The following is a 13,375-nucleotide window of genomic DNA, read 5'->3' as shown; positions in this document are numbered from 1 at the left end:
GTTTTTTTTCTAGTGCTAGATGGTTTTTTAAGTGATATGTTGTTGCCATTACAAATTATTCAGCTATATTTTGGTTTCACTGTATTGTCAATTCAATGAATCATATTTATTCACTCAAATCAGATTTGTGTACTTATCAAAGACTTGACTTTTTAAGTACACAAATAAAATATTTTATTTGTGTGCGAATGTTTACATTTAATGTGTCCATTAATTTATACTGTCTTTCAATAGCCTAAAAAACAGGATGAGGGGTAAATGATGAAAAAATATGTTATGTCAATTATAGTTAGTATTGTCATATAGCAAAACAACTTTAGATATGCCCCAGTTCTATTAGTAATCTAAGGATGCAAAGTTTGGAAATATCAATGTAGTTGGGGGTTCAGGTTGAAGAGTTTCTATTTTCCAAATCAACTCACAATATCCATATAAGTAAAATATACCAGGTTTGATCAAAAAGATTTAGTGAATGTTGCAAAAAAAATTTATTCAGTGATAAATCTTTTTTACATTGTTAATCTCCTTCTATAAGTGTTACTACTAATAAAAATATTTTCAATTATATCTTTTGTGAATGCTTTTAAGCGATCCATTGTTTTTTAATTAGATTTCTTAAAATTTGACTTTTTAAAATTTTTAAGTACACAAATAAAATATTTTATTTGTGTACTTAAATTCGTTACCACTAGATTTCTTAAATTGAATCATTTTGTTTTCCTATCCTGTCCTTTTTTAATTTTGGTAATAGACAAAAGTTGCAAGAATTTCTGTTAACAGTAAAATGTGTCCTTAAAATAGGACAATTAAGAGTACTTTTATTTCGTACACATGACAAAAAAAAAGGTGTTAATGCAAAGCAGTTTTCCAGTAGACTGGCATGAGTTAAAGAGTTAAAACTTGTGCACATACTCAATATTCTGCTGTGTGTTCAAGAATTAAGATAATTTATTGAACTTTTTGATCAAACCATATACTACATGTAAAAAATTAGACTTATGATCTTAGAGTGTTGTCCCAGTCCAAACCCTGTTGTATCATTCCTTCTCCTCTAGACTTACCGGAGTAATATTGCACTTTGCTCTCGATTGGCCTATTTCCAATGTTTCAGATTCTAAGAATAAAGGGCAAGGCAGCATCCAACATACCAAATAATGTTTTGCATTATGTTGGGTTTGTGAAATGCAGATAAACTATGAAAGTGAAATTGTGCAATTTCCTACAAATAGTGGGTGCCCTTGTTGATGCTTAACAATTTTTTTATAAAGTTAAATTATCCTAATAACTCTTAGGGTTATGTAACTAATTTCTTTAAGGAAAAAGCTTGTAAAGAGAGTTCCTCTGGTTTACCCAAGAAAAGGACACCAATAACTAAAAATTATAGCTTAATAATTTATTATCAATCTCTTCATTTTTGGGGTAAATTGTAAACATGATATAAAACTACAATGATATTCACACCTATGACTGACGGTTATGCTTTGGCAGTATTTGATACAGTATGCTTACAATGGTTTCTATTAACAATGAAATGTGTCCTTTAAAACAGGACAACTGGGTACTTTTATTTCACACACATGAAACCTCTGACGTCAGTGATGAATTTTTCAAAATTTTCTTTAAATTTCATCTTGTTTACACGATCTAATCCAATATGTACATCAGAAGTGAGCTGATTAAAGGCAGTGAGCATTCGATGCATATTCGTAGAGTCAGTCTGACTGTCAATTAGGCTTTGCACCAGTTCTTTGTAGTTCTCCTGAAACAGAAATATAAGCATGAAATGTGACAATATGTCTGCAGTAAATTTTTATCTAAAAGAATTAAATAAAGATGTTTTTAAAACCAAAATTTTAACTTAAATTCTTGAACTGTTCTTTGGTCTATTGTGTTTCTCTACCAAAATATAGGTTGAATAGGCTGTTGATCTACATTATACAGCTCAAATTTGTTTTGTGGTGAAAACTGCTAAGTGTAATTGTGTGCAAATTTATGCACCAACAAAGTCTTCGTTAGAAACTTGCAAGTATTGTTACCATTACCTGTTATCAATAAAGATTATTTATTAATCTGCATTGATAGCAGATGATATTCAGTGTGTTTTGCTATGATTTGCAGGCTGTAAATGTTTTACTATGGTTGATATAGAAAATAGCACTAGTAGTTGAAAAGGAAGCAAGCTCACAGTGTCAGACAAAAAAAAAATAATAATTGAAATTGGTCATTCATTAAGTTACTAAAATTTCAGTACATGTTTAGCAGATCAATTTCCTGTGACCAGTGTAATTTGTCTAATTCTTCTTTAAAGTTATAGAAACTACCTGCTTTTGCAATACCCCGTGATAGGTAGTTTGTTCCACCATCCAATTACCCTCAATAAACAAGGTTCTAGAAATGGTTAATGACCTTTCTTTGAATGTAAAGACAACATATATATTATATATATGTTGTCTTTACAGTCAAAGAAAGCTTTACTTTAGGTACACCTACCTAGTAATTACACACAACATCAAACAACTCATTCAATGGTGTCCGTGAACTAGCCAAAATGCTTGTCCTATGCAACTGAAGCCCTGTGACAGAGCACTGTCTTGATAAAAGATGCCTTAGTGGTCAGGAAAGATGGTCACCATAAGTGGTTGACCTATCAGAAATAAAAAAACTTGTATGAGTCTCCAGTGAGGTCCTGGTTAGTAAGTATTGGGAAGTCCAGGGTATCCCATCCAAACATCCCCACCTACCTCCACTGGCTTGTGTATTCCTCTTTGTCCAGCACAGTTTGAGAACTTCAATGTTAAGTATGCTACAATTGCACTTGTCCATCCACATGATGTGATTCATTTGACCAGGCAAAACACATTAGGAACACTTGCCTAATGATTACACACAGCACAGCCTGCATACATTACCACACAAAGCTCCATAAGATGCTGAATACTGGCACAAACATTTTTCAGTCATCATCTGCTTTCCAATGGCTCGATAATCCAACCACACTGCACTATCCGTGTCTACAAGGATTCCACTGTACTGAGCAGTCATTTGCTACACGGTGACACATTGGTTCCTCTATATAGTACACTGGATCCTTCTCCTCACCCCTTGGTAAAAAATGCATGGTTGGTACAGGTCGACCATCACTAATCCAGCAGCATTGGGACCTGTGGGGTGCCGGATCACCGGTGGTTATTTTAGCACATACATTTTACTCACAGCTAACCACCTCCTTCTACATTTAACACGTTGGCTGCCAAGCTAGTTTAAGAAAAATATTCTCCAGGGGCCAAAAAATATTTAGGAAATAACTTGATTAGTAATTGTAAAATAAATATTGTAATGTCAGTGTTGTCATTTTTTCGCTTAAAATATATATATATAAAAAAAGTCTTTTATGTTGCATATACGTGACCAACATAGCCACACATGTTGGTTACTATTTCTTGAGAAGCCATGTCGGTTTAAAAATACGTGTGACGGTATTACGGCCGCAGAGAAGTAAGATACTACTCTGTGATTACGGCATACATATGAAGGTTGTTTGTGATTAGTTTACTGCAAGCACAACGAGCGCTGCAATAAAACAAATTACGATAAAATAAACTCGCAAAATATTTGTCAGTATTGTTAGAGATTGTGTGAAAACAAATTCGTTAGCACCCTGTATTATCCATCATTTTGTGTTGTGTTTTTCCACAAGTTTGTATAAGTGTTTAAAAAAAAAAAAAGGAATGGCTAAAAGAAAATTACTAAAATAAGAGGAACCGAGAGAAATTGCTGGAATTTACAATTAAGCAGAGTTAAACTTCTCACAGACACACTGCTGTCGAGTTTTTTCAGAAGTTCAACTTTATCTGTTTATGGACAATATTTGCTTTACACCACAAGAGGCACTTCCTTTATGCATTGGAACCATGGCTGGGGCTAAATGTGAGCAGGTTATAAAAATAAATCCAGAAAAACACATGGGAATGGCTTGCCAGCTAAATATTAAGTGTTTACGAGTTCGCGTCAACAGCTGATGCTGGCAGAGAAATTACGTTCGTGGAAATTATGTCCGGATTACCGGTGGTCGACCTCTACTTTGTTATATGACACTGGATGAAGGCAGTTATGTCAAAGATACTTTCATCCCTCACTGATGAAAGAGTATATTCATATATTTATTTAGTTTTTTTGTGATTTTGATTCTTTTAATTATTGTTACAGGTTTGTACATATAGATGTATAGTTAATCTGTCATCAATTATATTAAATATTTTATTGTATTATTTTTTGGTTTGGATTATTTTATATTGGAGGTATAAAAATTCATAATACAGAATTATCAAAAAAAAAAAAAAAACCCCACATCACTTATCAGTCCCCTCCAACAGTTTGTCTAGTTCTTGAATTTATTCAAACTACCAACTTCTACAACACCAGATGGAAGTTTGTTCCGGCAATCAACTACCTGCTAGCTGAAGACAAATATCCACACATCTATGATGTGTGGATATTTGTCTTTAGCTCAGACTAAAATGAGGATAGCCTCATTTTAGTCTGAGCTAAAGGAAGGATTCCATGGGCAGGAATTTACTCAATCCACATTGAGTCTTAAACAGTTCAATCAGATCTCCTCAGCATGTAGGTAAAACTCTACATGCTGCAATTTGCAGAACTGAAGCATTTCCTGGTAATAGCACCAGGTTGCACCCACTCCATCAGATCCATATCCTTCTGCAAATGAGGGTTCCAGACCCATATGCAGTACTCAAGGTGTGGGCTAACCACTGCCTTATACAATGGGATAATCACCAATTTTCACTACTGACAAAACCCCATAGGCTATCCTGTCAGCTCATTTACACTGCTCAAAGAACTTCATATCTGACAGCACAACTGCCCACCCAGATCTTTTTCATTCTCCACTAAGTGTGGTACTACAGCTGGCATTACTGCTACCCATTTGGTCACTAAATATTGAATTTAGTTTACAGAATTCAAATATAAATAAAACACCATGCTTAAAAATTAACTTAGGCAAGTTAATTTTTAAAAATATTGATTAAGCTTATTTTGTAATAAAGTATTTGAATTTCTTTCAGAAATACCGTTGTTACCTCAGGGACCAAAAATTTATTACAGCTGAGAGCATACAGATTTGTTTCTTGTGCTATTTAGAACCATCTATGCAAATTTCTTCATGTTCAAATGAAGAAATTTGCATAGCAGGAATAGTACTAGGAGTACTTCTGACAGTATGACTGAGAGAAGTACTTCTGACAGTATGACTGAGAGAAGTACTTCTGACAGTATGACTGAGAGAAGTACTTCTGACAATATGAATGAGAGCTGGAATTGGGTGTAAGGCTATAGGACCATGGAATAGTCCTATCCCATGGTCCTAGTTTTTTAGTGGGGAACTAACCTATGCAGCTGAAAAATTCACAACTAAGGCTCTATCATGCACAATAATGGAAATATTGTTTTGATGCATTGTTCTGATTCATTGGTTGTTCAGGATTCTTATAGTGCATCACATCGTATGGTATAGAAAAAGTACATTAAATGAAGTTAATATAAGTTAATAATTTTTATAAAAACTTGAATATATCTCACATATCCTCATCATCCAATAAAAATCTAAGATTGCACAAGACAGATAACACTGATTATAAAAGATGCCTTTCAACCAAAATGTGTTTAATTATTAAAAAGGTGTCGTGGTATTTACACAGAAGATGATCATCTTGTATTGTGCGAGGTGACTTTGTCCTATGTGGGGCTGAAACAGAACAGCCTTCTAGCAAATCTGAGGACAACACTTCTGAGGACGAGGTTGCCGGTGCGGACGTGCCTTTCTGCTGCTCTTCGAACAGAGAAGTTTTTTCTGATTTATTTTCTGCTTTATTAGTTTAAATTGACATATTAACTTTTTTTCTAGAGTAGCTTATATTCCTATTACGGTACTTGAGTTTAAAGTAACTTAGATAGAGATTTTGTAGGTATTACTTAGTATCGGAAAGGGTATCAAATACACGTGTTTACCGTTCGTAAATATCCGCCATTGTTACGGGAAAATTAATCAGTAAAATCTATTAATCTTGTCGAACTTCATTGGCAATTAAATTGTACTTTTAACTTTACGTATAACCACTTAGGTTACGTAACATAAATAATTAGTAAAAACAAATAATTAATACATAACTTGATACGAAAGTTATATAAAGGGATTTCGTAGATAACACTCGTTACTGAAACATAAATATTTCGTAGATAACACTCGTTACTGAAACGTAAATATTCCGTAGATAACATTCGTTACTGAAACATAAATATAGCGTTATAACTGTGTTTGGATACAAGTTTAGGATTTAATTTTGTACAGAAATTGAAATTTTATTGAAAGTAAATCTAAATCATGACTCAAACCAGAGCAGCAAAACAAAAGGCTCAAGCTAATGGGAATGCTGTGGCCCAGGGGAGAACTGAGGGGGGCAGTTGTCCTCTGAATCACAGCCTTTTAAGATGCACTATTTGCTTGATGTTTGCGGAGCAGTCAAGTATGGGACATGATACTGCCATGGGGGATGTCTTTGTATGTGTGCGATGCAAGGAGTGTAAGGAGATAAGGCGACAACTCAGCGTTGTTATGAGCCTATATGAGAGCTTGAAGGACAGGGTGGATGCCCTCGAAGGATTACAAGTGAGGGGCCCATCAAGCTCTCAGCTGCCCACACCAATGCCAGAGCTTGCACTTGGTCATCGCGCAACACAGCGGCAACCCCCAAGGCAGAATGCGCTGGTCCCAAAGGAACTAGTAGTTGTTGGTGACTCTATTGTCAGGGAAACGGGAAACATGCTTTGTAAAAAGGATAGGTGGAACAGGACCAGGGTATGTCTGCCAGGGGCAAATGTTGATGACGTTGTAGAGCGGATATCATCTTTTAAGGGCACAAAAGGTGATATAGTTGTACACGTTGGCACTAATGATATTAAGAGCAGGAGACCGGCGGAATTACTTGACAAGTACAGGTCATTGATGAAAAAAAACCGTGAATTAGGGTTGAAATTGAAAGTGTCTGCAATTCTGCCCAGACACGATAGGAGGGAGTATATGATGAGAGCCCTGTCAATCAATTCGGCCCTGGAAAGATTGTGCAGGGCTCAAGGGTAGAATTTTTTCAGCCTGGTCTGTACTTGTTAACAGGAGAGACTGCTTCTACAGGGATGGGATACACTTAAATAGAAAGGGTGCAAGAATGTTTGCTGATGCTATCGAGGCAGTGTTAGGTGGGTCGGAAAACTGCTAGATTGGGGGGATACAAGGACTAATAGATTAACAGTAGCCACTGGCAGAGGTGAAAGTGATTCTTGCACTGCTTCTATTGGAATGAGCCGCAGCCTGGAAAATAAGATGCAGGATATTTCAGAGACTGCTGGGAATCATTGGGGTACAAGTAAACACATGGGTTGTGTTAGGGTAGCTAAGAAAAAGAACAGGTGCATGTATACTTGTGTGTACACCAATGCTAGGAGTTTAGTAAATAAATTTGATGAATTTGAGGTATTGCTCAAAACATCAAAGGCAGATATTGTGGGGATTTCAGAGACGTGGTGTCACACAGATATAAGGAATGCAGAACTGGAATTTGGGGAGTACAATGTCTACAGAAAGGATAGACAGGATAGGAAGGGAGGAGGGGTTATGCTATTAGTTAAAAAACACATAAAATCCAAGGAAGTGAAGCCAGTCCACATCGCTGGACAGTGCAGTGTCGAGTCAGTTTGGTGTGACATAAGCATTGGGAGATCAAAATTGAGAGCAGGAGTGTGCTATAGGCCTAACGACTCTGATGAGTATAATAAGAAACTGTTCGGAGAAATAGAGTGGGCCAGTAAATCAGAGAGTCTTATAATGGGGGATTTTAATTTCCCAGATATTGACTGGAATTTGGGGGCTGGTCACTCACACAGTAGCAAGGCTTTTGTGGATTTATTGGATGATTGTTTTCTACATCAGTATGTTCGGGAGGCAACTAGAGGGAGTAATACTCTTGATTTGATTATCAGTAGTGATTCTTCATGCATTAAGAATCTGCAGATAAATGAACCACTAGGTGGCAGTGATCACAGTGTGCTGAAGTGGGAGTTACTCAAAGAGGTAACTACCATTAGGGGTAAAGGGAAGGGGTATTGCCTTCGTAAAGGCGACTACAATGGACTGAGACAGTATTTAAATTCTATACAGTGGGATCAACTGATGATATTGCCAACAGCAAATTCAAAATGGGAAGCATTCAAAGAACTTATCTTGGAAGATACTAGGCTTTACATACCAACTAAGAAATATTGTTCAAGGTTTAGGCCTAAATGGATGTCAGATGAACTAATGAGGCATATGGCAGAGAAGAAAAATGCATGGGATACATACAAATTAACACGTGACACAGACGCCTATGATAGATACAAGTTGATCTGTAGCCAAGTTACAAAGGAGGTTAGGTAGGCGAAGGCAGATTACGAGAGATCCTTGGCAAGGGATGCGAAGAAAAACAGCAAAGAGTTCTTTACTTATGTAAACTCTAGAAGGAAGGGGATGAATCAGATTGGTCCACTTGAGATCGATGGGTCAACTGTTGATGACCCTGCTCAGGTGGCTAACAAACTAAATGAATATTTTGCATCGACATTCACACGAGGAGTTATTCAGCGAGGGGAATGCCAGAGGTGTATTCAACTCTAGCAGTAAGCTAGAGAATCTTGTAATAACTGAGAGCAAAGTGGAGGAGAAATTGTTGAAGATAAACACAAGAAAGGCACCTGGGGTGGATGGGATCTATCCAGTTATATTAAAGGAGGCAGCAAAGGAAGTAAGCAAACCCTTAGCCATAATTATGAGAGCTTCCTTGGACTCAGGGGAGGTACCCATGGACTGGAGATGTGCAAATGTGACCCCAATTCACAAAGGGGGATCAAAGGCTGACACAAGTAATTATAGACCTGTGAGTTTAACTTCTGTTCCCGGAAAATTAATGGAGGCACTGGTTAAAGAAGCACTGCAGGATCATCTAGACAAGACTTCAGTTATAGCTAGGACACAGCATGGTTTTGTTAAGGGTAAGTCTTGCCTGACCAATTTGATTGGATACTATGATGCAGTCACAAAAGAAGGGAATGCAGGGAATAACTTTGATATTATATACTTGGATCTTAGAAAGGCTTTTGATACTGTTGCACATGGAAGACTGCTGCACAAATTGGAGCAGTGTGGCATTGGAGGCAAATTGCTGCTATGGATAAAGGGGTGGTTGAGGGGGAGAAGACAGAGAGTGGTAATCAATGGACACTGCTCATCGTGGACTAATGTTATTAGTGGAGTCCCTCAGGGTTCAGTGTTGGGTCCTTTATTGTTTTCTGTATTTATAAATGATATTGATGATGGTATATCAGGCTTAATGTCCAAGTTTGCAGACGATACGAAGGTTGGCAGGGTTGTCAAGGACACTACTGACACTATGCTGCTGCAACAGGATTTGGAAAGGTTGAGCAGATGGGCTTCGAGGTGGCAAATGAAGTTTAACAATGACAAATGTAAAGTACTACATATGGGAAACAGCAACCCCAGAGCAACGTATCAACTGTGTGGTACTACACTGACAGTGGTAGAGAGTGAAAGGGACCTGGGGGTGGTTGTGCAGGCAGATATGAAGTTCTCTGAACAGTGCAGACGGGCTGCAAGAGTAGCTCAAGGTGTATTGTCAATGATATATAGGAATTTTTCTAGCAGGGATAAGGAGGTGATTATTCCCTTGTATAAGGCAATGGTCAGACCACACCTAGAGTACTGTATACAGGCCTGGAGGCCTCATTTCAAGAAGGATGTAGAGCTGCTGGAACGAGTACAGAGAAGGGCAACTAGATTGGTGAATGGGACAAAGGGGTGCTCTTACGAAGAAAGGCTTAAGTTTTGCGAATTACAGTGTCTGGAAACTAGGCACCAGCGAGGTGATCTGATAGAGGTGTACAAAGCCTTGAATGGTTTGAGCATGCTCAATGCTGATGGGATTCTTCCTCTTGCTCAGAATAATCACCTGAGAGGGCATAAATTCAAATTGAGGAAAGACAGATGTAGAATAGATGTGCGGAAATTTGCCTTTAGCCAGCGGGTGGTTGGTAGGTGGAACAGACTTCCATCCCTTGTCGTGGAGGTTGATAGCCTAATTAAGTTTAAGGCTCAGCTGGACAGGTATTTCGAACAAACAGAGGGGTGAAGTGGAAGTGGTTATTTTTATTTATTTATGTTAATTGCTGGAAAAAACTTCCATCTGTCGTGGAAGTTGATAGGTTGAATAAATTTAAGGAGGAACTGGACAGGCATTTGGAGGGAATGGTGTGATTTTTTTTTTTGGCTAATGCTGCATAAGCTCATACATTTGCTTTCTTGCATCACATGCCACTACTACTACTACTTAGCATAACTTTCTACTGCCCAACTTGAATATGACTAACAATGGCCAGTTTAAACTTTATAGGCTGATGAAGCCTCCATTTTATATTCATGGTGTTGTTAATATTCGAAATGTTGTGTGAGCTGAAGAAACATCCAAGCTTAATACTGATAAACCAGTATATGGTGACAAATGAACAGTATTGTGTGATTTGACATCCACTTTCATAAACGAAGTATATTTTTTAAAAGAAATTAACTAACTTCTTACAACAGAGGATATAATTTTTGGGGAGGGGGAGCAGCATGTGGGTTTATGCTGTCTAGAACATTAGGGGTAAGATATATTTCCAGAATATTAGTATAATATTCTGATATTGATAGTCAGCATATGCAGGATTACTGAAAACACCTAATAAATGATATAAGCAACCAAAGCATTAATTTCAAAGATCCCATTACTGGTTGAATAAGAAAGCAATTTTCAAAAAAGTGCCCAACTTTTTATAAGGGTGGATCTAAATGTAAGATAACAAGGTATTATCAGAACACTTAATCATATCATTACGAAATTACATAAATCAAGGTACCTATACTAATTTTAAACATAGTCTTAATAAGCAACATAGTCATGTTGCTTATTAAGGATTTGTCCAGTCATAAGAAAAGAGATTCTCAATACCTTTCCAGAAAATAAGTCAGTACTAAACCCTAAGAGTCAACAACTGATATTCACATTGAAAATGCACATCTGTGTTGAAGTGCCTCCCAGAAAGATAACACATTGAAAATCCAAACAAAGAAGTCTTAAAGGGCAAAGTCTGGATTGCAGGGTGAATGCAACACCTCCCACTGATGTATCTGTGTAACATTGTGTGAGGGGTGGAATTGGCATGTAATAAAAACTATATCCCGTTATCAAGCATCTTGGATGATTGTGACTTCAGTTTCTCCAGTCTGACAGTACTAACTGTGGTTTTTTTTTTTGCCTGCATTTTGCTTCACTTCTGGGGTGTGACATCTCAACTAACATCAGTCCTATTCAGAAACTTGTTGCCTTTGTTATAATAATGAGTGACCTGGAGTCACTGAGTGCCTTGCGTACTGTTTTGTCAAATGCTTGGATACCCAGCATGCACACACTTTATGGAATCTAAGCTGCTAGGTGATAATCTTGTGCATATTGGACATAACCAAATGAAAATTTTACCAGCTGCACAGGGTGCAACTGTTCAAAATTTCAAACACCTGTTTGATAAAACACTCTGCTTAGTATTCCTGCTGTTACTATCCTTTTTCCTTTTGTTGAAGTTCCGCAACTCCTTGGTTCTTCAGAAATGTTTGCCTGCCCCCTTCTTGAATTCATTACACCCAGAACAAACCTGTTTGTCTGAAACCACAATCTCTCCATGGGCAATGCATTTAGTACACTCTTTTCAGACAAAAATTGAATTACTGATCGCGGCACCAAATTTGCTTTACCCAAAGAAATGAACAAAGAATAGCAGCACCATTTCTTGAAACACTATAATCGTACCTTGATTGTTATGTAATTTTATAATGGTATGATTAATAGGAGTCTTCTCACAAACTACCTCAAACTACCTGACTTTTTGGATCACCCTCATAAATGAATTCATGTGGTGGAAATTTTAATGAAATAACATTTTATTACATCAGAAAGATATCCAAAACTAGGAGGTAATTCACTTCTCTGTATTGCACTTTACATAATTTTAAATGTAATTTTCACTATTATTTATGATTCTATCTGTTAATTATTGACCTTACATTTCGAGGGTACAGCTCTAAAACAGTGTTTGCAGGCCGCCTGCTAGTTAGTACAGCAGACTAAACATATTGGTCACTCTCTAGGAGATTTCTGGATCAGCTATTGTATAACCTCACTGCCTGTTCTCTACCAGATAGTGATTGAAGAGAGTCCGAGGATTGTGTATGCAGGAAGCATTGTCAAGGCCACGTTATGTAAAGGAGCTGAGTATATTCTTACCTTGTGTACATCATATCCAAAAATTTCATTACTTCATACAGCATGTTTTTCCCCCTCCCACAAACACATATTTTCTTACTACTGAATACATCAGGAATTGTCAAACTAATAAAACAAACTTATCTGCAAAAAGATCTAAACCTCCCAAGCACTTACTCATTCATTTCACAAATATACGTGATCTCAGTTCTAATCTCAATGATGCCCATTTCTACTTATAGTCTGACAGAATCTCAGTTATCGGTTAATTCAACCACCACTCATCTCAGTTGTCTGAATTATTCGTTGTATGATTCCTTTCGCTTCAAAGGGGATATGTCTGTCCTGATATTCACTGTCAGAGACTTAGTATTTTGGAATCTCCTCTTTTCGATCATCTCTGGCTTAAAATCTCTACCACATTCTGTCAAATTCATCTGTTACCGCTATCATTCACCCAACTCCACTAATCATTTGGGAACACTGTGAAACTTGACTTTCTCCAACTTTGCCAACAGCAAGGTAAATTTCTTAGGTAAAATTCTTAGGTGATTTTAATGTTCACAACTCCAGCCGGCTTCCGTTTTCTAGTCATACAGACCCAGCTGGTTGAGATGCTGAGGCTTTACAATTACTAATGACCCCACAGAGATCGTTCATTTACCTACCAGAATACCAGACAATACTAACTACACAGCCAACATGCTTGATCTTTTTCTTACAAACAACCCTTCTAAGTACATGGTCGAGGTGAGTGATCCTCTAGGCACCTCACATCACAACTTGGCAGTGGTCTCCTCTACAATGGAGCCTATCTCTTATGGCCATTCCCAGCCTCGTGTTGTTTGGCATTAAAAGAATGCAAAACAGGATGATCTGTGAGATTTCTTTTCCTTCGATTACTGTTTCAAAACTTCTGATGTCAATGTTTGCTCAGATTGTGTCAGTGAAATTAT

The 13,375-nt window shown here is 37.2% G+C and overlaps 1 protein-coding gene across 1 annotated transcript in view; it reads right to left on the bottom strand.

The window, feature by feature from the left end:
• Positions 1-1,425: 1,425 nt before the first annotated feature.
• The window catches only part of LOC150091450 (exportin-4-like), a 748,459-nt gene continuing 736,509 nt past the window's right edge, over positions 1,426-13,375 (bottom strand). The window contains exon 24 of the mRNA XM_090383995.1: positions 1,426-1,759. Coding sequence (XP_090240121.1) covers positions 1,565-1,759 — 195 coding nt within the window. The 3' untranslated portion in view covers positions 1,426-1,564. The remainder of the gene's footprint in view (positions 1,760-13,375) is intronic.

The sequence above is a fragment of the Mastigoproctus giganteus genome, chromosome 1 (genome assembly GCF_048544385.1).
Source record: "Mastigoproctus giganteus isolate SK-2022 chromosome 1, ASM4854438v1, whole genome shotgun sequence".
Lineage (NCBI taxonomy): Eukaryota > Metazoa > Arthropoda > Arachnida > Uropygi > Thelyphonidae > Mastigoproctus > Mastigoproctus giganteus.
This window is presented reverse-complemented; position numbering and strand designations above follow the sequence as displayed.